The sequence below is a fragment of the Phascolarctos cinereus genome, unplaced genomic scaffold, assembly GCF_003287225.1.
Source record: "Phascolarctos cinereus isolate Bilbo 61053 unplaced genomic scaffold, phaCin_HiC Scaffold_5;HRSCAF=322, whole genome shotgun sequence".
In the NCBI taxonomy this organism is placed as follows: domain Eukaryota; kingdom Metazoa; phylum Chordata; class Mammalia; order Diprotodontia; family Phascolarctidae; genus Phascolarctos; species Phascolarctos cinereus.
Genome location: NW_027555958.1, coordinates 362,393,099 through 362,418,207, shown reverse-complemented (window position 1 = coordinate 362,418,207; position 25,109 = coordinate 362,393,099). Strand labels below are relative to the sequence as shown.

Below are 25,109 nucleotides of genomic sequence, written 5' to 3'. Positions count from 1 at the left end.
TAAGATTAGAAGGAAGGTAGAAAATTGGGAAAGAATTTTTACAACCAGTCTCTCTGATAAAGGCCTCATTTCTAAAATATATAGAGAATTAAGACAAATTTATAAGAACACAAGCCATTCCCCAATTGATAAATGGTCAAAGGATATGAACAGACAGTTCTCAGATGAAGAAATTAAAGGTATCTATAGTCATATGAAAAAATGCTCTAAATCATTATTGATTAGAGAAATGCAAATCAAAACAACTCTGAGGTACCACATCACACCTATCAGACTGGCTAACATGACAAAACAGGAAAATGATAAATGTTGGAGAAGATGTGAGAAAATTGGAGCACTAATGCATTGTTGGTGGAGTTGTGAAATGATCCAACCATTTTGGAGAACAATTTGGAACTATGCCCAAAGGGCTACAAAAATGTGCATACCCTTTGATCCAGCAATAGCACTTCTAGGGCTATATCCCAAAGAGATCATACAAATGGGAAAAGGACCCACATGTACAAAAATATTTAGCAGCTCTTTTGTGGTGGCAAAGAATTGGCAATTGATAGGACGCCCATCAACTGGGGAATGACTGAACAAGTCGTGATATGAATGTAATGGAATACTATTGTGCTATAAGAAATGATGAACAGGCAGACTTCAGAAAAACCTGAAAAGACTTGTATGGTCTCATGCTGAGTGAAGTGAGCAAAACCAGGAGAACATTGTACACAGTAACAGCCACATTGTGCCGATGACTAATATTGATAGCTTTAACCCTTCTCAGCAATACAAGGATTTAAGACATCTTCAAAGGCCTCATGATGGAAAATGCTACCCATATGCAAAGAAAGAACTATGGACTTTGAATGCAGATCGAAGCATGCTATTTACTATTTTTTTTTCTTCTGGTGTGTTTTGTTTCCTCTTTCTGGTGGTTCCTCCTATTGGTTCTAATTCTTACTTAAATATCACTAATATAAAAATATGTTTAATAGGAATGTATGTATATATAGCCTATATCAGATTGCAAGCTGAGAGAGGGAGGGAGGGAGGGAGAGAAAAATTTAAAACCCAAAAGCTCATGGAAGTGATTGTAGATAAATCAAAATAAATTAATTAAACACTAAAAAACAAAAACATATTTGAAAGGAATAGCAAGCTGTATATTGTAGCTTTGCAGTTTCATATGCAATCAACTTTTTATTGTACTATGTTATGGAAATGCTTATTTTATTCCATAAATTAAAAATAAAATAAAACAATAAAACAAGTTGAACTCATAAAATTAGGAGCTGGTTTTATGGGGAGAAAACAATAAAATAGATAAATCACTTTTTAATTTGATTAAAAAAAGAAGAAAACCAAATTACTAGGCTCAATAATGAAAAAGATGACTGAACCTCCAATGAAGATGAAATTAAAGCACTTATTAGGAATTATTTTGCGAGGCATAGCCAAGATGGCAGAATGAAAGAAGGGACTTGCCTGAGCTTTCCCCCCAAACCCTACAAATACCTCTGAAAAGTGACTCTGAACAAATTCTAAAGTGGCATAACCCACAAAGAGATAGATTGAGGCAATTTCCAGGGCAAAAAAACCTGGAAGGTCAACAGGAAAGGTTTGTTGCACTGGCATGAGAGAAGAGCATCCACTGTGCAGGGTACAGTGCAGACCTGTACTAAGAAAACCTGGAGCAGGCCTTGGGAGACTGAATCACTGGCAGCAGTGGTGGTTTCCAGTCTTCTCAGCTCATAGATGCCAGAGAAAACATAGAATGTCAGCAGGAGGGGGTGGGGGTGGGATGGGGGGTCTGTCAGAATTAGGTGAGAGAGAATCACAGTCCAGCGCAGGTCTGCAGGGCATGCCAATACAGCCCTGCCACCAGCAAACCAGGAGCAGACCTCAAGAGTGACTGAACCAGTACCAGTATAGATGGCAACAGCAGTGACAATGGCTGCTCCTGGAGCTATTAGCTCACAGACTGAATGTTTGAAAGTCACCTATTTCAACTTCTGGGAGCCAAGATGGCAGAGTAAGCAGTAAGTCACGTTCACTGTCCCTTATTGACCTTGAAAAACCCAGAGAATATTGCTCCGGGAAAAATTCTGAAATAGTGGTCAGCAGGAAGATAAGATACAATAGTCTTTTAGCTCGAGGGGCTAGGGGGATTAACAAGAAATGTCCCTGTTACTGTGGCTGAAGGGGACCAATACTGGAAGGGATGCATCTCAGCAAGCTAATGGCAAACCCCACCTCAGCAATCAGTAACTAGGTCCCTAGCCCCCAGCATAAGAAATCTGAGACAGTGTTCCCTGTGCCCCAGAAGCAGAAATCAACTTTAAAAGCCAGAAAAAAAGGCAAACAACATGAGCAAAAAGCAACATAGAAAAACAATGACCATAGAGAAGTGTGGTGACAGGGAAGATCAAAATGCAAATTCAGGAGAGGACAACATTGTCAATATACCCATATCTGAAACCTCAGAGGGAGATATGAACTGGTCTCAAGCCCAAAAAGCCTTCTTGGAAGAGCTCAAGAAGAATTTTAAAAGTCAAATAAGAGAGGTGGAAGAAAAATTGAACAATTCATTTAAAAATATAGCTGACAAAATGGGAAAAAAGTGTACTGAAGAAAACAACTCCTTAAAAAGTAGAACTGGCCAAATGGAAAAGGAGGAACAAAAAGTCAATGAAGAGAAGAATTCTCTAAAAAGTAAAATGGGTCAAATGGAAAAGGAGGTACAAAACCTAACTGAAGCAATTCATTAAAAATTAGAATTGGGCAATTGGAAGCTAATGACTCTATGAGACATCAAGAATCAGTCAAAACAATTCAAAAGAATGAAAACATAGAAATGTAAAATACCTCATTGGAAAAACAACTGACCTGGAAAATAGATCTAAGACAGATAACTTAAGAATTATTGGTCTTCCTGAAAGCCATGATAAAAAAAAAAAAGCCTAGACAGCATCTTTCAGGAGATCATAAAGAAAAACTGCCCTGAGGCCCTACAACCAGAGGGTAAAATAGTCATCTAAAGAATCCACCAATCACCTCCTGAAAGAGATCCCAAATTGAAAACACTATGGAATATTGTAGCCAAATCCCAGAATTATCAGATCAAGGAGAAAATCCTGTAAGTGGAAAGAAAGAAACAATTTAAATATCATAGAATCATAGTCAGGATTACACAAGACCTTGCAGCTTCTACATTAAAAAATCAGAGGGCTTGCAACATGATATTCCATAAGGCAAAGGCACTTGGGTTACAACCAAGGATCAACTACTCAACAAAATTAAGCATAATCTTTCAGGGAAGGAGATAGACATTCAATGAAATAGGGGACTTCCAGACTTTCCTGCTGAAAAGACTAGAGACCAATTGAAAATTTGATATTCAAATACAAGACTCAAGAGAAACATGAAAAGGTAAACAGGGGAAAAAAACATCTTATTCAATAAGGGTAAACTATTTACATGGGAAGATGATACTTATAATTCCTGGGAGCTGTATCTTTATTATGACATTTAGAAAGGACATACATAGAAGGGGGTGGGTTTGAGTTGACTTTCATGTGATGGTAAAATACCTAATGAAGTGGTAAAAAGGCAGTGTAATGGGAGAAGAGAAAAGGAGGAGGCAGAAAAGGATAAATTACATCACATGAAGAGGCACAAAGACATATTATAGTAGAGAGAAAGAAGGGAGGGAGATGATCATTGTTTGAACTTTACTCTCATCAGATTTGGTTCAAGGAGGCAATAACATACTCAAGTATAGCAATTTAGATGGCCATATAGGCAATAGGAGGGGAAAGGGGAAAGAAAATTGAAGGTGGGATAGAAGGGAGTGAAGAAGTGGTAAAGGGAAAGGGAAAAAAAAGGGAGGGCCTGATAGAAAGAGGGCAGATTGAGGGAGGGCATCATCAAAAGCAAAACCATAGTGAGGAGGGAAAGGGAGAAAATAAGAAAGAAAAGTATAAACCAGGGTGGGGGGAATTGGATGAAGAAAAAGACACAGTAATCATAAATGTGCATGTGAATGAGATGAACTCTCTCCAGATAGGAGAATGGATTAAAAACTATAATCCCACAATATGTTGTTTACAGTAAACACATTTGTAAGAGATACACACAAGGTAAAGGTAAAAGGCTGGAGTAGAGTATATTGTGCTTCAGCTGAAGTAAAAAAAAAAGCAGAGGTAGCAATCCTGATCTCAGACAATGTAAAAGCAAAACATAGATCTAATTAAAAGAGATAAGGAAGGAAACTACATCCTGCTAAAAGGCACAGTAGACAATTAAGTAACATCATTACTAAACATATATGCAGCAAATGGTATAGTATCCAAATTCTTAGAGGAGAGATTCAGGGAATTACAGGAAGAAATACACAGCCGAACTATACTTGTGAGAGACCTCAAGCTCCCCCTCTTTGAACTAGATAAATCTAACCACAAAATAAACAAGAAAGAAGTTAAGGAGATGAATAGAATTTCAGAAAAGTTAGGTATGTTAGACCTCTGGAGAAAATTGAATGGGGATAGAAAGGAATATACTTTTGTTTTCTTGGTGGTATATGGTACATACACAAAAATTGACCATGTACTACAGCATAAAAACCTCACAATCCAATGCAGAAAGGCAGAAATATTAAATGCATCCTATTCAGATCATGATACAATAAAAATTATGTGTCATAAAGGGCCATAGAAAGATAGACTATAAATTTGTTGGAAACTAAATAATCTAATCCTAAAGAATTAGTGGGTCAAACAATGAATCATAGAAACAATCAATAACTTCATCCAAAAGAATGACAATAATTGACCCAGATCCAAGCATGGGCAAAGCAAGAGAATCTTGTACCAGCAAAGAGGTCCCTGATTTCCCCTCTGTCTGTGGGCAGAAGCTCTGGAGGCAGCCACCATCCTGGGGCTATGCTCAGGTACTGGAGCTCGGACCACTTGCTTCTCTCTCACTGCAGACACAGACTTTTCCTACTGGCCTTCTAAGTTGTCTTTGGTGGTCATGGGTTGAAAAGTATGGAAACCACTACAGCTGCCTGTGATTCAGTCCTCTGAGGCCTGCTCTAGGTTCGCTGAGGCCTGCACGCACATGCTGAACTGCATTCCTCTCCCAGCCAGGTGCGATATACCTTTCTAATCAACCATCCAGGTTGTCTTGGGTTGGAAATTTGTTTCACTCTGTCTTTTTCTAGGTTCTGCTGCTTCAGAATTTGTTTAGAGCCATTTTTTTACAAGTATTTAGAGGTGTTTAGGGGACAGTTCAAGCAAGCCACTACTTTTACTCTTCCATCTTGGCTGTATTGGCAGATGATATAATGGTAATCTTAAAGAATGCTACATAGTTGACTAAAAAAAGTAGTTGAAACACTTAACAACTTTAGCAAAATTGCAGGATATAAAATATACCCACATAAAATCATCAACATTTCTATATACTACCAACAAAACCCAGTAGCAAGAGATAGAAAGAGAAATTACATTTAAAATAACTGTAAACAGTGTAAAATATTTAGGATTCTACCTGCTAAGACAAACCCAGGGACTATATGAACACAATTACAAAACATTTTTCACACAAATAAAGACAGATCTAAGTGAATGGAAAAATATTAATTGCTCATGGATAGGCCAAGCTAATATAATAAAAATGACAATTTTATCTACATTAATTTACTTATTCAGTACTATACAAATCAAACTGTTAAATAATTATTTTCTAGAGCTAGAAAAATAAATAGAGCTGGGTGGTACCATGAATAGAGTGCCGGGCCTGAAGTTTGGAAAACTTATCTTCCTGAATTCAAATCTGGCCTCAGATACTTACTGACTGTGTGACCCTGGATAAGTCACTTAACCCTATATACCATACTTTCTTCATCTGTAAAATAAGCTGCAGAAGGAATGGCAAACTCCTCCAAGATCTTAACTAAGAAAAGCCCAAATGGGCTTCAGACATGACTGAACAACACCAAGAAGAAAAAATAACAAAATTCTTCTGGAAGAACAAAAGGTCAAGAATGTTAAGGGAATTAATGAAAAAAAATGTAAAGAAAGGGGGCATAGGCAGTATTATATTTTAAACTGTATTACAAAGTGATAATCAACAAACCGATCTGGCAAAATAGATTAAGTACGAAACACACAATAGTAAATAACTGTAGTAATCTAGTAGTTTGTTAAATACAAAGATCCAAATGTTTGGGGGCAAGAGCTCACCAACTGACAAGAATTGCTGAGATAACTAGAAAGCACTTTGGCAGAAACTAGGCATAGACCAACAACTCACACTGTATACCAAGAAAAGGTAAAAATGGATAAATGATCTATACTTAGAGGGAGATATCATAAGTAAATTAGGGGAGCATGAAAAAATTCACCTGTCTGATCTCTAGATAAGGGAGAGTTTATGACCAAGCAAGAGATAGAGAGGATCACAGGAAGTAAAATGGATCATTTTGATTACATGAAATTAAAGAAGTTTTTGCACAAACAAAACCAATATAGCCAAAAGTAGAAGGAAGGCAGGAAACTGGGAAAAATATATATTGTTTCTTTGATAAAGGCTTTCTTTCTCAAATAGATACTTAAATGAGTCAAATTTATAAAAAATAAGAACCGTTCCCCAATTGATAAATGGCCAAAGGATATGAACAGGCAGTTTTCAGAAGAAGATATCAAAGCCCTCAGCAGTTACATAAAAATGTTATTAATCACTATAGACTAGAGAAATACAAAGTAAAACAACTCTCAGGTATCACTTCACATTTATCAGGTATGACTAACATGACAGAAAAGGAAAAAACATCAAAAACTGGCTGGGATATGAAAAGGTAGGGACACTAATGCATTCTTGGTTGACTTTTGAACTGGTCCAACCATTCTGGAGAAAATTTGGAACTATTCCCTAAAAGCTACAAAACTGTGCATACCCTTTGACCCAGGAATACCACTATTAGGCCTATATAACAAAGAGAACAAAGAAAAGGGAAAATAACCTTTAAGAACACAATTATTTGTAACAGCTCATTTTGTAGTGGCAAAGAATTGGAAATTCAGGGGATGCCCTGAACATGTTGTAGAATATGATTATGATAGAATACTATTGTGCTATAAGAAATGTTGAGAAAAAATGGTTTCAAAGAAACCTGGGAAGACTCATAAGAAGTCATGCAAAGTTAAGTGAGTGGAACCAGGAGAACATAGTATGCAGAAACAGCAGTATTGTGAAGATGTTCAACTGTGAAAGAGTAGTTACTCTGATCAAGACAGTGATCCAACACAATTCCAAAGGTTCCATGAACAAAAATGCTATCCACCACCAGAAAGAGAACTGATGAACTCTGAGTGCAGCTTGAAGCATAATTTTATTCTTGCCTTTTTGTTGTTGCAACATAGCTAATACGGAAATATGTTTTTCATGACTTCACATGTATATTTGATATCATATTGCTTGCCTTCTTGATAGATGTGGGAGGACCTGTTGGGGGGAAGAGAGTTGGAACTCCATTTTTAAAAAATTAATATTAAAAATAAATAAATTTAAGACTTAAAAAAAGAGACACTAAAGGTAGAGCCTGAAGGTGAGATGAGGTGATTACTTCAAGCAAGACTAGAAATCAAGGGCTGTTTATTAAAAAACAAACCACCAAAAACTAGGGGTTAGAGAAGAAAAAAGACATGTATTTGGATCTAGAAGGAGAGCAAAAGTAGAGAGGAATACTGGAGTAAGATTGTTTCAAGTAACAAGCTGCAGATACCTAGTATTACTTTTATTATAAAATCAAATGTATCGTATTAAAAAAGTAAGTTAATTTAACTAATATTGTCATTTGTATTCTTATATCTCATCTTACCTATAGCAAATAAGATTTTCACAATTATTTATGTCTATTTCTATAAACAGTTATTTGTAGTTGTATTTATATTGTTATTGTGTATGTATTGGTACGTAGACTCCCAAGTATTTTACACATTCTGTAATTACTTTACATGGATATTTTCTTTCCATCTCTTCCTGTTGGGTTTTATTGGTATTATATAGAAATGGAGATTATTTATATAGATTTATGTTGTATCCTGCAAGTTTGCTGAAATTATTACTTTTTCAGTTAATTTTTAGTTGACTCCTATCAGCAAAAAGTGAAAATTTTATTCTTTACCTATAATTTTCCCTCAATTTCCTTTTCTTGTCATTCCCATAGCTAGCTTTCATGTCAAATAGAAGTGGTGACAATGGACATCCATGTTTCACCCCTGATTTTATTAGAAAGGATTCTAGTTCATCTCTGTTGCATATAGTGGTGGCTCTTGTTTTAGGTATATAAAATTTATCATTTTAAGAAAAGGCTATTTATCACCATATTTTCTAATGTTTTAAATAAAAATATATGTCTTTTGTAAAAAAAAAAGCCATCTTTGTATCTATTGATATAATCATGATTTTTATTCATTTTGCTATTAATGTGATTAAATAACTTTCTAATTTTCCTTAGTGTTAATGGCTGGTATAACTCCAATTTGTTCACAATGTATATAATCTTTGTGATATCTTGTTTCAGTATCTTTTCTCATATTTTGTTTAAAATTTTCATTAATTTGCAGTATGGATGTTGGGCTATAGCTTTATTTTTCTGTTTGTTTTTTTTAAATGATCCCTGTTTTATGTACCAAGACCTTACTGTGTCACAGAAGAAGTTTGCTAATTTTGCAAACATTTTATGAAATTTTGAAATTAATTGTTCTTTCAGTGTTTAATAGAATTCACTAGTAAATCACCATGGTCCTGAGGTTTTTTTCTTTTTTTAGTTCATTTATAACTTGTTCAATTTCACTTGAAATTGAGTTGTTCAAATTTTCCCTTTCTTGTTCTGATAAGCTGTCAAGCTTATTTACATTTAATTGAGCTAAAGTTTCTAATCATATCTTTAATTCATCTTCATTTGTCTTGAATTCTCCTTTTTCTTTTTTGATACTGGTAATTTGGTTTTTTATTTCTCCATTTTATTCAAAATAATTTAGGTATTTTGTAGTTTTCCCCCAGTAAAACAACTTTTTTATTTATTAACTCATTGGGTTTTTTTGTTTTCAATTTTGTTGATTTCTTCTTTGATTATCTTGATTTCTAATTCGGTCTTTAATTAGAGTTTTATTCTGTTGGAGTTTTTTTTTAGTATTTTTAGTTGCATTGCCAATTCATTGTACTGTTCATTCCCTTTTTTGTTAATAAAAGTGTTTAGAGAATGATTTTTTCCCTAATTGCTACTTTGGCAGTATTCAAAAAATTTTGGTATGTTGTCTCATTGTTATCATTACTTTTTATTATATTCTCTATCATTTCTATGAGTTGTTTTTGAGCATAGCAATTCTTAAATTTTTTTTTAGTCCAGTAGATTTTCAATACTTTTTAGTGACCCTTTGTTTAATATAATTTTTTATTATATTGTGATTAGCAAAGGATATGTATAATATTTCTACATTTTGGCACTTGTGAGGTTTTTATAGCCTAAGTCATAATCAGTTTTTGAAAATATGTCATGCACAGCATACACACACATACACAAATCTATTTATATATAAGCATATATTTATATATACACATATACATCCTCTTTTCTACTTCTGTTCACTAATAATCATCAGATGTCTATCATCCAATTTTTCTAAATTTCTATTCAGTTCCTTAATTTCTCTCTTTTTTTCTTTTGTTAGATTTATCTAGGACTGATAGAAACAGATTGAGATTCCCTACTGTTATCATTTTATTCTATTTCTCCTTATAATTTATTTATTTTTTCCATTCAAGTATTTAGAAGTTGTGTCATTTGATTCATATGTCTTAAGTATTGAAAAGAGAGGGAAAACAGTATGGCATAGTGGATAGAGAGATGGCCTTAGAGTCGGGGCAACCTAGTTTTAAGTCTATTCTCTGACACACATTGGGTGCTTGACTAATTAAGTCACTTAAACTCTTAGTATCTGAGGCAACTCCTGATCTGCATTAGTAGAGGGCATTTTCTTTATCCACCTGGATTTCCTTCATTAAGAGTTAACATGCATTGAATAAGAATACCAGTATAATAACAGGCCATAGAGAAAAATATAGCAGGATTTTATGGAGACTAAATTTGCAATTACACCTTGAATGTTAGCTTAACCTGTGAATAAAATGGAAGAAGGTTCAGATTAAATTAATAAGCTAAATCCAATAAGTTGCTGCTTATAAGAAATGCACTGTAACATAAAGGTCCATTTAGTTTCCCAGTTTGTAAAATAGGGATGATAATAGCTCGTACATCACAGGGTTGTTGTGAGGATCAAATGAGGTAACGTGTACTATGCTTTGCAAACTTTAAAGCACCATATAAATGCTAGTAGTTGTTGCTGTTGTTGTTATTCTTTCTGGGTGCAATCATCCCCAGCTCATATTTGTTGGATATCCCATCAGGTAACTTCCCCAGATTTGAGATAGTCTATGAATCTACAACCCTAAATTTATAGTTCACCCTCCTGCTGTATTTCCACCTTTCATAATGTGCCATTTGGTATATTTAACTTGAAGTGAAGGCATTTACCAAAATGACATAGCATAAACTAAGAACAAAATATGTGCCCCATAAACGTGGGCATATCATTCCACAAACACATGTGGCAGCTGTGAGAAAAGTGAACACACACACACACACACACACACACACACACACACAGAATATACTAGTAGAGAGGCACAGATATAGGGAACACATATCTACAGTAAGTCACACTTCTTGCACTCTATTACCTCTATAGATTTTCTCTTCTGGTGTCCTTATGCTGGTCTCTCTGGATGCAATGTCTCTGCTGGGCATGTCACTTTGCCGGGCTTCCTGTGCCTACTTCTTTGCAACTAAACTCTATTCCACAGCTGGACTTTCTGGGCCTACTGTCTGTTGGGCAAAGAAATTAAATTGCTTTAGTTCCAGATGACATTGCTGGTGTGGGGTTGGAATGGATAGAGGCAGCTCCCCACACCTTGCTGTTTTCTGGAGAAGGGAAAAGGGAAAAAGCCAATAGAGATAGCTGGTTCATTTTAACTTGCAGGAATGATGTCTTCTGTGATTATTCTTGCTCCTCAAGACCACAGGAGCATCAGCCATCCAAAATCTTACTTTTGTAGATTGGCTTCCATCATTAGTACTCTCAGTTGCTTCTGCCCCTCTGAGTGGAGTCCTGGAGAGCATAGCAAAAAACTCTTCTCATAGCTTCCCTTCATAGAATGCTCAAAATTCCATGTAATTCTGCATTTGCCATCACCTGCTTTGCTTAGTTTAACCTCCTGGACTGAGTACCCTATAATATTGATATTGTGTTTTAAGTTTTTTAATATACTTTTGTATACATTATCCCTTTTGATTCTTTTGATTCTCACTATAAATCTGTGAATTGGGTAGTTATTATTTCTGTTTTATATATGAAGGTCACATTTTACAACTGAGCCAGTGTCTGAAACAGAAATTTAACCAGATCTTCCTGACTCCAAGCCAAACACTATTCACTATGCCTCCTACTTGCTATGCTACCTAGTTTGTGAAAAATGGGGGGGGGGGAAGGTATTTTATGAAACTCTTTCTATGAGACAGATATGGGCCTGATTTCCAAACCAGGGTGGGAGAAGGCAGAAAAATATATAAAACAATATCAGTAAGACTATTAATATAAAGATATCAAATAAAATATTAGTAAAGAGGCTATTATTTTGAGACAACTTAGAAGGTCTGTGGGAAGAGTCTGTTTCTGTCGGTGCTGAGAAAGAAAGGCGGGGTTTCAGCTTCATTCCCCAAGAGCGTGGTCCAGGGTGGGGTAGCTGCTTCCCGAGCTTCCGGCCCACAGATTGAGGGGGAATCCAGTGGCTGATAAGAGAGGGATCTCAGGGATCTCTTTGCCAGTGCAGAGGCAGGAATCTCTTGCTTTGCCAGTGTTTGGATCTGGGTCACAGTTCTGGGTGGCAGTGCTGGGATGAGGAGGAACACTGGCATGGTGGAGCTTGTACTGGCTGTGGAGAGGAATCCTTCCTCACAGTTACAGGACAGAAAGGAATTCTTGTGGTCACAGGCCAGGAAAGGAGTAAACACGTCGCCCCTTACCATACCACCTTGCAAGAATTGAAAATTTACAGGTCCCTACAAGTATCTCTGAAAACAGCTGCACAAACCCCTGCAGCTTGGGACAGTACAATCTCCACATTGGAAGCAGACTCTTACCTTAACAAAGGGTTTAAAACTCAACTAATTGGCCAGAATCATAAGCAAGCAGCGCAAAAAGAGTCAGACTATATTATCTTACTTTGGTGATAAAGAAGATCAAATATATAACCAGAAGAAGACAACAAAGTCAAAGCTCCTACATCCAAAGCCTCCAAGAAAAATATGAGTCATTCCCAGGCCTTGGAAGAGCTCAAAAGGGATTTTGAGAAGCAAGTAAGAGAAGTAGAGGAAAAACTGGAAAGAGAAACGAGAGTGATGCAAGAAAATCATGAAAAACAAGTCAACAGCTTGCTAAAGGAGACCCAAAAAATACTGAAGAAATTAACACCTTAAAAAATAGGCTAACCCAAGTGGCAAAAGAGGTCCAAAAAGCCAATGAGGAGAAAAATGACCTAAAAAGAAAAATTGGCCAAATGGAAAAGGAAGTCCAAAAGACTACTGAAGAAAATACTTCCTTAAAAATTAGAATAGAGCAATTGGAAGATAGTGACTTTATGAGAAATCAAGACACTGTAAAACAAATCCAAAAGAATGAAAAAAATAGAAAACAATGTGAAATATCTCATTGGAAAAACAACTGACCTGGAAAATAGATCCAGGAGAGAGAATTTAAAAATTATTTGACTATGTGAAAGCCATGATCATCATCTTTCAAGAAATTATCAAGGAAAACTGCCCTGATATAGTAGAACCAGAGGGCAAAATAGAAATTGAAAGAATCCACAGATCTCCTCCTGAAAGAGATCCCCAAAGGAAAACTCCTAGGAATATTAATAGCCAAATTCCAGAGTCCCCAGGTCAAGAAGAAAATATTACAAGCTGCCAGAAGGAAACAATGCAAGTACTGTGGAAACATAATCAGGATAACACAAGATTTAGCAGCTTCTACATTAAAGGACCACAGGGCATGGAATATAATATTCTGGAGGGCAAAGGAGATAGGATTACAACCAAGAATCACCTACCCAGAAAAACTGAGTATAATCCTTCAGGGAAAAAATGGGTATTCAGTGAAATAGAGGACTTTCAAGCATTCTTGATGAAAAGACCAGAGCTGAATAGAAAATTTGACTTTCAAATACAGGACTCAAGTGGAACATGAAGAGGTAAACAGGAAAGAGAAATCATAAGAGACTTATTAAGATTGAACTGTTTACATTCCTGCATGGAAAGATGATATTTGTAACTCATGAGACCTTCGTCAGTATTAGGGTAGCTGGAGGAAAAAAATTATATGTATGTAGATAGATAGATAGATAGATAGATAGATAGATAGATAGATAGAAGGCACAGGGTGAGTTGAAGATTGAAGATTAAGGGGTCATGTCTGGAGAATAAAATTAAGGGATGAGGGAAGATTATACTCAGAGAAGAAGAAAAGGAGAGGTAGAATGGGGTAAATTATCTCACAAAGAAAAAACAGATAAGTCTCTTACAGTGGAGGGGAAGCAGGGGAAGGTGAGAGGGAATGAGTAAATCTTATTCTCATAGGATTTGGCTAAAGGAGGGAATAACATGCACATTCAATTGGGTATGGAAGTTTGTCTTACCCTACAAGAAAATAGGGGGAGAAGGGGACAAGAGAGCAGGGGGTTGATAGAGAGAAGGGCAGACTAGAAAAGGGTGTAATCAGAAGTAAATACTTCTGAGGAGGAACAGGGTCAAAAGAAAGAATAGAATAAATGGGAGGGCAGGATAGGATTAATGGAAATAGAGTTAGTTTTTCACAACATATCTACTATGGAAGTGTTTTGCATAATTGCACATGTACAAGCTATATTGAGTTGCTTGCCTTTTCAATGAGGGTGGGTGGGGAGGGAGAAAGAGAGAAAATTTGAAACCTAAAGTTTTAAAAACATATGTTTAAAAAAAAGTTTTCACATGCTATCGGGAAATAAGAAATAGAGGAAATGGGGTACAGAAGTCTATCCTGCCCTACAGGAAAATAGAAGGGGAAGGGGATAAGAGAAGGGGGGTGGAGAGAAAGAAAAGAGGACAGACTAGGGAAAGGGATATTCAGAATGCGTGCCATCTTGGGGAGGGGGGAGGGGGAGACAGGGTGAAAATTTGAAACTCAGAAACTTGTGGAAATGAATGCTGATAACTACAAATAAATAAATTTATATTTTTTTAAAAATTATGGTAAAAAAAGGAAAAAAAAGGAGCTGGAGAAGGAAATGGTGACTGAAAAAAATGAGATTGCAATCTAATGAGGGAACCGAAGTAAACAGCTATGTATAAGCAAGCTATATACAGGATAAATAGGAAATAATCAACAGAGAGAAGGCACTAGAATTGAGAAGTAGAAGACAGGATTTTGGGGGAGCCTAAAGGGAAGCCAGAAGGCAGAAATGAGGGAGGAGAACATTCCAGACATGGGGGAATGCCAGTGAAAATGCCTAGAGTAGAATGTCTTGTTTGAGGAACAGGGAGGAAACCAGTATCATTGGATCTAAGAGTTTGGATGGGGAGGGAAAATTTGGGGATTGGATCTTCTAGAGAGAGGAGGGAATTTTCTGATACAGCATTGCTCTTTGAAGAAAGAAGAGGATAGTCCACATGATTCCTAAGGGCATCCTATTTTGGAAAGCAAAGCTAGTGAGTTATTTGTACAGTTCAGGTCTGAAGAGAAAGAGATTATTTATTCAGCAAACCACAAAGTGTGTTTACCTTGTGGGGGAGTCTAAACCACAGGGTGGTACTATGAGTCTTTGGGAAACTGCGGGATTGTTTGAAAGAGGACTCGACCCACCAGAATGTCAAAAGGTAACCCCAATGGTGACCCAAAGTTCATTTTCCTTCTTAGAGCTAATGTATTATTTGATTGCTTTATGTGTTTCTGTATTTGTTTATGGGTTCCTGTGAGTCTTTTGCACCTTCAGCATTTTCTATAAGCCAAAATAAAAACTGTCCTATATTTATTTGCAACAAAAAAAGAGGCTATTATTTTTAAAATGATTGAAAGCCTAAAAATAAAATGGTCTTTTCTTAACATAAACAGAAGTATCTATCTAAAGTACCATAAGCTTTCCTAATAACACTAGTGATAAAAGATGTCTATTGTTACTACTGTTATTTGACGTAGTTCTAGAAATGCTCATCATAGAAATAACATTTTGTATTAGCAAAATTTTAATTTTATTTAGCTAAGTCTAAGAGCTTCTCACAGCTGAAGTCCTATTTTTAATTTTGTACAAAAACTTTTAAAATTTATATAATCAAAATTGCCCATTTTGTCTTAATCTCCTTAATTTTTATATATTCTCCTTAAATGTCCAGTATCCAACTCAACTTTTTTTTTTGAGCTAAGCAGTGGGGTTAAGTGACTTGCCCAGGGTCACACAGCTAGTAACTGTTACGTATCTGAGGCCGTATTTGAATTCAGGTCCTCCTGAATCCAGGGCCAGTGCTCTATCCACTGCACCACCTAGATGCCCCATCCAACTCAACTTTCAACCTGGAGTTAAATTATGGACCAGTATCTGTGCCTAGAGTTTTTTCTCCTTTAAAATTTCCTCAGTTTCTCCTGTATTTCACCAAATCTTTTCTTCCCCAAATTCAACTTCTGACAACCTTCACTAGGGTAAACCCTTCCAAATTGTCTACGTGATTTCCTTCTACTTGTTCAACTCAAGTCCTTCTTTCTCTCATTCCTACCACAATCTTTTACTATAGAATCAAGAAGTAGAAGTTGTGTCCCAGATATCCATCATGGCTTCATTAGTCAATTAGTTAATAAGCATTTATTATGCACTTACTATGTTCCAGGCACTGTGCTAAGCACTAGGGATGCAAAGAAAAACAAAACACAGTCACTACTCTCAAGGAGCTCCCAGTTTAATGAGAATAGATTGTGCTAGACTAATGTTGAATGGATTACTAAACTGATAGATAAAATAATGTTGTTTGAGGGCAGCTAGGTGGCGCAGAGGATAGAGCACCGGCCCTGAAGTCAGGAAGACCTAAGTTCAAATCCGGCCTTGGACCAAACACTTGACACTTACTAGCTGTGTGACCCTGGGCAAGTCACTTAACCCCAACTGCCTAAAAAATAATAATAATACTGTTGTTTACCTTCATTTTAGAAAGTGTTTGATAAAATCTCTCATGTATTCTTATAGAAAGGATACACAATTGGGAAAAACATAATATGGTGAGATGAATTTAGAAATAGTTGAATGATCATACTTGAAGAGTACCCATTAACAGTTTTATGTCAGAGTAGAAGTAAGTCTCCATTAGAATTTTCTAGGGCTTAGCTCTATACTGTTTAATATTTTTTCATCAATTTCTCAGATAAAGGCCTAATATGTGGCATCCTTATAACATTTGTAAATGACACAAAGCTGGGGAGGGCATAGCTATATACAGAAAAATAAGAATAATATTCAAAAACATCTTGACAAGCTAGAACATTGAACTGAATCTAGTAAGATGAAATGTAGTAATACTAAACCTAAAGTTTTATAGTTGGATTAAAAATCAACTTAACGGGTATTATATAGGTTGAAATGGCTAGAATGTACTTTATTTAAAAAAGATCAGTGTGTTTTAGGAGAATGAAAGCTTACAGTGTGTGATATGGCAGGAAAAAAATATAACAACATCTTGGGCTGATGTAGTCAAAGGTGAAATCAATGGTCCTCAGCAACATATTGGACTGAGGTAGCAAGGGGTGGAGAGGAGATAGTGAAGAGTTAAGTAAGACGCCCCGATTGATAGCCTGGGAGCCTAGGGAACTGGGAGTGGTGATGGTTATTCTGCAGAAGAGAAGACTTGGGGAGGAAGGTGAGGAAGATAGCTGTTTTCAGCTAATGGAAGCATTTTCACACTGAAGAATCAGACTTTTCTTCTTGGTGGAACTAAGAGAATGGGTAGAAGTTGCAGAAAAATGGGTAGAATCTCTGTAAGGAAAAGCATTCCTAACAGAACTGTCTAAAAGTAGAGCAGATTGATTTAGGAAGTAATTAGGTCCCTATCACTGGTGTTCCTTAAATGAAATCTGAGTTGTACTTTTCTGGGATGTCCACATAGAGATTATTGTACTGTATGCTTCTCTGGAGTATTGTGTTTTCTTCTAAGCACCGTTTTTTAATAGAAGCCATTGCAGTTTATTCAGAAAAAGGGAATTAAGATGCTGAGGAACAGCCAAAAATTGCACATTAACCTAAGTTGAAGGAGATGTTCACCTTGAGTAAGAGAATTCTTGAGGGAGAGGAAGACCTGATAGCTATCTTCAAGTTTTAGAAGTGTCTTGTATAGGAACAATTAGACTGTTCTTCTTGACCCCAGAGGGAGGAATCAGGAGCAATAGCTGGAAGTACATGAAGTAATAATTAACATTGATGCATGATATACTTCTTAATCATTAAAGCTATTCAAAAGTAAAATGAGCTGCCTCAAGAAATAGTTGGTATGTTCTTCCATCACTCCAAAAGTGTTTGGGTGATGTCAGGATGAGTAATTGGTGATAATATAGAGGGAATTTTCAACTAAGGACGTTTTGTTATGGCCTGTGAAACTCATTCTTCTCTGAAACATATAATTCTATGAATATCTGGAAAGAAAAGAGCCAAGTATTTTGTTTATGTGGGATTAGGACTAGACCTGTTATTTCATTCATATAGGAGTTCTGAGGAGAGAAAACGCGCTCTCCCAAGGCAGTCTGGAACCTTTCTGCAACCTATAGTCTTAGAAAGTTCCCTAGAATACTGAGAGGTTAAGTGACTTGTCCCATTATCACAAGGTCACCATGAGCAGGAGGCTATACTTAGACTTTAGTTTTCCTTACTCTGCAACTACCTGTCTATTCGCTAGTCTATGTTGTCTCTTACTTGGGAATATAAGCATCTTTATTGTTTGGAGAAATTGGTTATGCATTAACAGCTGGTATACATTTTGTTTAATTGATACTGTGGAATGGAGAAGAACATTTAGTACACAAATTTGGAGGAAGAATTTGAAAAAGTATGAGATATTGCCAGGTGTGGTGGCATACATTTGCAGCCCCTGGTATTGCGGTAGCTGAGCTGATACATTGCTTGACCTTGGGAATTCTGAGCTACAGTAGGGCTAAACCTGATTGGGTGTCCATACTGAGTTCAGTGTGAATGGCTTCCAGGATGGGGGTGGAGAATAGGCATGTTTACTAAGGAAGGGATGAACCATCCCCAGTTGGAGCATGTCAAAGATTCCAAAGCTTCCCATCATACGTGGGATTGTGCCTCATTAATGTTTTCTGCACTTCCAGTTAGGAAAAGTAGAAGACTAAGTCAGAAAGACAAAGTCTCAAAGAAGAGTATGAGATATTGAACATAAGAATTATATTTTAACTGTAAGTTCTAAGATGAATTGTACATAGTATAACTGGAATCAAGGACTTGCTTCAAATCCTTATTTCATCTTAAACTCTATAAGCCTCAATTTCCTCATGTACATAATGGGGCTAATAATGGTTACACAAACTGTCTCAGGATGGTTGGGAGGAGACTGTTTCAAGTGTTACATAAATGTAAGTTATTATTAGATTTTTACCGGAGGGTAGAAGGGAAATGTAGCTGTTACTTGTCTTTCCTGTTTTTTACTCCCTAGAATTAGGATGCTTAGTCTTTGATAGTTTTGTTAAGCTTCAGAGGGGAAGTGTCTTGTCTATTCCTTTTCCCCCCCTTAAATCAGAGTTGTCTCTGGAATGGTGAATGAATTATTCCCTGTTTATAAGAACAACTCACATATTTTATCCAATAAAGTTAATAATTATTTTCTCCCAAAGCAGTTTTCATCCTCAGGCATCTGTGCTAAAGAACTATATGAATATATTTATTTTATTCTGTGATGGTACAGGGTGATATTAAAAGGATATACTGAGATAAAATTTCCTTTTCAATCTATAAACTCAGGAAAAATCAGAGTTGCAAAGTACCAAGGTCATATCTCCTTTTAGTCTTAGTAGTATAGAATACAAGAGCATTTTATACCTTTCAGAATTTAAGAGTTTCAGTGTTTGGATATTTACAATTAAAACACCAAAATGTTAAATACTACTCCCTCTGAAAAACACACACACACACACACACACACACACACACACTTATTGGAATTTATCAGTTAGCTCTGGTAAGAAGGACAAGAAAAAAAGGCTGGTGCTATTAAGTTTTTTTTTCTCTTGCATTACACAACTTTTAAAAAGTACATATAATCACAGATTTCTGACAAGCTTCTTTTAAAAATATTTTGTGGATTTTTTCATGTTTGCTGTAATATTATCTGAAGTAATACAATATTAAAGAGAGTATTTTAAATTCACCTTAATTAAGCTACAAGAATTATGCTTTGCTTGATGTAATGAAGAAAGAGAATTTAAAATGAAGTAGCATCATTGTGTTCATTTGTAAATAACGTATTGCAGCCAACTGTTTCTTAATTGCCCAGACTGTTGATAAATAATCCAGTCCTGCTGCTCTCCACAGACAGTTTGCTTTCGATCAGACCAGGCAATCCAAATAACACTAATTATAGTGAAACCCTTTTATAGTGAATTCTTGTTTGCCATGGGGGAGTACCCCAGTATAAGAGTAAAAGCATTCCCCCTCTGATAGTTTCCAGACACCTAAGACACATACTCAACATTTAATTTGTTGAGTGAACAGAAATTGAATGAATAAAAATGTATAAAGTTGTATATAGCATTGAAAAGGACATACACAAGGGTTTAACTACTTATGTCTTACTTTTTATGATACAGTTTTGAATTATGTTAATTTAATATCTGTAATTAGAAGGTGGAACAGATGTTGAGACTTAGTTTAAAGATATATGGCCATTAGAAAAAACTTATGTTACCAAATGAATATTCACAGTATCAATGGCTTTTTTTTTTACACTAGTAGAAGGATCTGACTTTACTAGAAAGAAGCTAGGACTTTAGGAAGTGTTCTATATCAGGGGATTCACTATAACATGATATCACTGTATTTATGATTTTATGGTGTTAAAATGAATATTAAATGAAACAAAATTCCCAAGGATTACTCAGGAGGCAGCTAAGTACATAACATTTTGTACAGATGGTTGGAAGGCACAATTTTGTTCCATCACCGCATCCGTATCCTTGAACGATTTCGACTGAAGACAGCATTTCTTTGAATTTTTCATTAAACCAGACGTCTTGAAATATGAATTCCTTTTATGTTTCTGTGAGTTTTGGCTAAAAGAACCCCAGTGAATAAATCATACAATACTACATGTCACCAGCACTTGTGAATATTTCTGCTTTGTTATTCTATTCTCAGTAGAGCACCATTGATTATCAAACTCAGCGGAGAGCATTTTATGATCATATATCTCCATTAGCTCCTAGTTTGACTACCATAGATTTTTCTGGTTAAGTCTGCATTATGTATTAGGAAGCCTATCTCTTCAATACAAAGTTTGATTTTATACTCTCTAAGCCTAGAACTCTTATTATGTATTATGTATAAAGATTCTTATCTTTTATGTGTAAAAATAAGAGCACTGTCTTTGTGTAACTGAAATGTATGCCATCTTTTTTTTCTTGATTCACAGACAGCATATTTGACTATGAAGATGAATTTCTACAATGAAATGGCTGTCAGGGTAAATATTTCTTCACTTGTTAAACAAATGAAAAGTCAATTGTGCTCTGAATTTGCTTTTAATAAAATGAGCAAACTAGAATAATATAAACTTGATTGATATGCTGATGGTAAGGAGAGGAAATATCATATAGTTAAAAAGTTAAAGTTATACTAAATAATCTGAGCATTGTTAAAATTTATGGCAAGATATAAATCATACAAATGTATGTTTTAATATGTTGTGTTTCTAAGATGTAGTAAGAGAAATACCCTAAATATGAGAAATAAAACTTCTTTTAATAGAAGAAAAGGAAGGTCATATAGGTTCCAAATACTACCAAATGTATAAGTCCTCTTCAAAACATTCCTGACAACTATCATTCAGCTTAATTATTTCTAGTGGCAAAAACCATATTATTCCATGAGGCAACCCTTTTTATACAGCTCTGATTGCTTGTTTGCTCCTTCTTACACTGGATCCTACTTACTGGCCTATAACTTAGGTCACACAAAATAAAAATTATTCCTCTCCCACATGATACCTCTTCACACATTTGAAAATAGTTCACTTTCTCCATGTCTTTTATTCTCTGGGCTAGATATTCCCAGTTCCTTCAATGATTCTGTATATGGCAGAATTTCAACTCCTGTCATTATCCTGGTCAGCCTCTACTGGTCATGCTACAATTGTGCAATGTACCTCATAAAATGTGGAGCACAGAAATGAATGCAATAATCTAGAAGTTATTAAACCAGGACCAATTGTAGTGGGCCTAATTTTTCCTGGAACAACCACTAAAAATCAATTCTTATGATTCAGTATGTCACAGAGGTGGCCTGATTTTTTTTGAAGGCTGTCAGTAGACTGCAAGCTCTGCTGGGTCCTACCAAGCTGGAAAGAGTGGGTATGGGTTCTACAGAGGGACTTCATGTATTTTGTCTGAGTAATAGCCTAAGTTCAAGTAGTATCATTACAAGTTTGACTGCATAGTGTTGAAGTTTGACTATAGCAATTCATAAAGACCAACTTGAATGCATTGAAGAGTTGTCCTCTGCTGTAGTCTATCCACACAGCTAAATATAAAGATAACAAGTATTCTTGGTCTGGAAATTAGTTTTTTTTTCACTATTAGATGAAAATTTTGGTCCACTGACTTGATACTACAATTTTTTTTTTTGGGTGAGGCGATTGGGTAAAGTGACTCGCCCAGAGTCACATAGCTAGTGAGTGTTAGGTATCTAAGGCCAGATTTGAACTCAGGTCCTCCTGAATCCAGAGTTGGTACTCTATACAGAATAATTTTATCATGAACTATCTAGCCAAGTCTCTTAAAAATTCTGATTTACCCTCTATAAGTTGATTTGTACAATTGCTTTTTTGAAGCTACAGTATAAAACTTTATTTACATTTATCTTCTTAGATTTATCCTATTTATTGTTCAGCCAGGTGAGATCTTTTTGGATCCTGTTAAAGTCATTCGGTGTATTATCTACCATTCCCAGATTTGTGTCTTCCATAAATTTAATAAATGTGCCACCTATATTTTCATTTGAGTCTGATAAAGATGCTGAATAAGAGAGAAACAAAGGACTGTGTGTTCCTGGACAAGTTATTTAACCTCTGTTTGCCTAAGTTTCCTCAACCATATAATGGGGATAATAATAACACTTATTTTGCTAGATTGCTGTGAGGGACAAATGAGAGTATATTTGTAAAAAGTGCTTAGCACAATGCCTGGCACCTAGTAGATGTTTAGAAAATGTTTATCTTATCCATCCATCTATTTTCCTTTGATTCTTCCCCATGTCTACCAAATAGGAAAATGATATGTAATGTAAAAAAAAAATTAAAATGAAATCTGAGTAACAAGGAATTAAAATTAAGCTGCAAATGCTTTTGCCACCTAGTTCTCAAAACTACCTAATCCAATACCTTCAGTATTGGTCATGGTAGGCAGGGTGTTAGGGTACTCAGCATAGAGTATTCTGGGTTTCTTGGCATAGGCATGAGAAGAATGTAGAAACCCTGGTCCCTTTGCTGTTATTGTTGAGGTCTAAACTGTATCAGAGAAATCTTGGGTCCAGAAAACACTGCTTCTCAAGAACTGGAGCTTCAGGGTGCTTAGATCAGATTGCTTTCCATCTCTCAATGTTTCTCCTGCTGTCTTGGTTTTCTCTGGAAATTTTTTTCTTGTGAAAGTTCCTCACCCTTTGAAATTTCTGATGATGTCTTAATACATTGAATCATTGGATGATAGATGCAGAGCTGGAAGGGACCGTGGAAGTCATCTAGTTCAATGCCCATGATTTTCAGAAGAGGAAACTGAGGCCCGGAGAGATGAATTGACTCACTCAAAATGCCACAATTAGAAAGTGGCAGGCTTACTATTCAAATTCATGCCCTCTGTCTACACCATTTTCTGATCTAAATTAAGTAGAAACAAATATAAAAATTTATTTGACCTAGTCAGTTAATGACAGGGTAATTGTAACAACCATTCCAAATGCTCCTTTCAGTCTCCTCAGGAGATCTCAAAGAACTTGATTTTTGCTCTGTACTAATAGAGGCAGGTTGCACTTAGATCCTGACATAAATGACTGCGGTATAGAAAAGGAGGTGGGCATATGAAAGTGAACCTGACAGGTAATGTCAGAAAAAACATAGGAAAAATTAAACTCTTTCATGTTCAAGTTAAAAAAAAAAGATCACACTTTTTATAGCAATGAATTCTAATGAACCCTAACATAAAAATCATAACAATACAGATTGTATAGTTTGTGATAAGGAATTCAACATCCAAAAAAATAAAATCAGAGACATGACCTTGAATATTGTAAAGCAAAGATACAGTTATATACTTCTACAGTCATTTGGAATGTCAACATCATGCTCCAAATCCTATAAAATGGGCATTAATTTATAGTGTCTATGTATTGTGTATACTCTACTTTAGAAGGCATGCACAAGAAACAGTAGCCTGGCTTTAGAATTAGCAAACCTGGATTCAAATCTCAGATCTGCTGCATAATATTTGGGTGGCCTTTGACAAGTCATTTAAACTCCTGCAAGTTTCATTTTTTCCTCATCTGAAAAATTAGAGAACTGGACTATGTGATCTTTAATGTTTCTTCTAACTCTAAACCTTACATTTCCATTACAGCACAAGGGGATCCTACTGAAGTAAAAAAAGTATAAATGCAACACACAACAAAAAACTCTAGTGTAGCATTAACTTGAACTATACAAAGCTAATATCCTTGTTATAGCAAACATTAGTTAAATATTTAATCAATAATAATAGTTTTTCATAGCTTCATGAATTTTAGGGTTGGAAGACAAATTAGAGGTCATTTAGTTTAATTCTCCATGAATTTTCAAGTGAATAAACTGAAGTTCAGACTTTACCTGCTTTCTTAGAATTTAGAAAGAATGTTGACTAGGAAAGACTGAACTGACGCCTTCTTTGTTTACTTACATTTCTCTGTAGAAAGCAGAATAAGTAAAAATCATACCATTAAGCATTTAACATTCTTTTAAGACATTACTAAGGGCTTAACAGAAGCAGCAGAGATTAAGAAGAGGTGGCAAGAATACACTGAAGAACTATTTAAGAAAGATCTTAATATTACCACTAACCATGATGGTGTAGTTACTGATCTAGAACCAGACATCCTGGAGAATGAAGTTATGGGTCTTAGGAAGCACTACTAACGATAAGGCTAGTGGAAGTGATGGAATTCCAGCCAAGCTATTTAAAAGCCTAAAAGATGATGCTGTTGAAGTGTTGCACTCATTTTGCCAGCAAATTTGGAGAACTCAACAGTGGCCACATGATTGTAAAAAGATGTTTACATTCTCATCCTGAAGAAGTACAATGCCAAGGAGTGTTCAAATTACTGAATACTTGCACTCATTTCACACACCAGCAAGGTTATGCTTAAGATTCTTCAAGCTAGGCTTCAGTAATATGTAAACTGAGAATTACTAGAAGGGCAGGCTGGTTTTAGATGAGACAGAGGAATTAGAGACCAAATTGCCAGCATTCGCTGGATTATGGAAAAAGCAAGGGAGTTCCAGAAAAACTTCTACTTCAGCTTCATTGACTACACTAAAGCCTTTGACTGTGTGGATCACAACAAAATGTGGCAAGTTCTCAAAAAGATGGGAGTACCAGATCATATCATGTCTCCTGAGGGACCTGTATTGGAACCAAGAAGCAATAGTTGAAACTGAATATGGAATAATGATTGGTTTAAGA

General features: G+C 35.7%; 1 protein-coding gene across 1 annotated transcript in view; it reads left to right on the top strand.

The window, feature by feature from the left end:
- The window catches only part of SPATA17 (spermatogenesis associated 17), a 272,232-nt gene that overhangs the window by 58,797 nt on the left and 188,326 nt on the right, over positions 1 to 25,109 (top strand). The window contains 1 exon segment of the mRNA XM_020982260.2: positions 20,819 to 20,869. Within this exon segment, the coding sequence (XP_020837919.1) occupies positions 20,819 to 20,869 (51 nt within the window).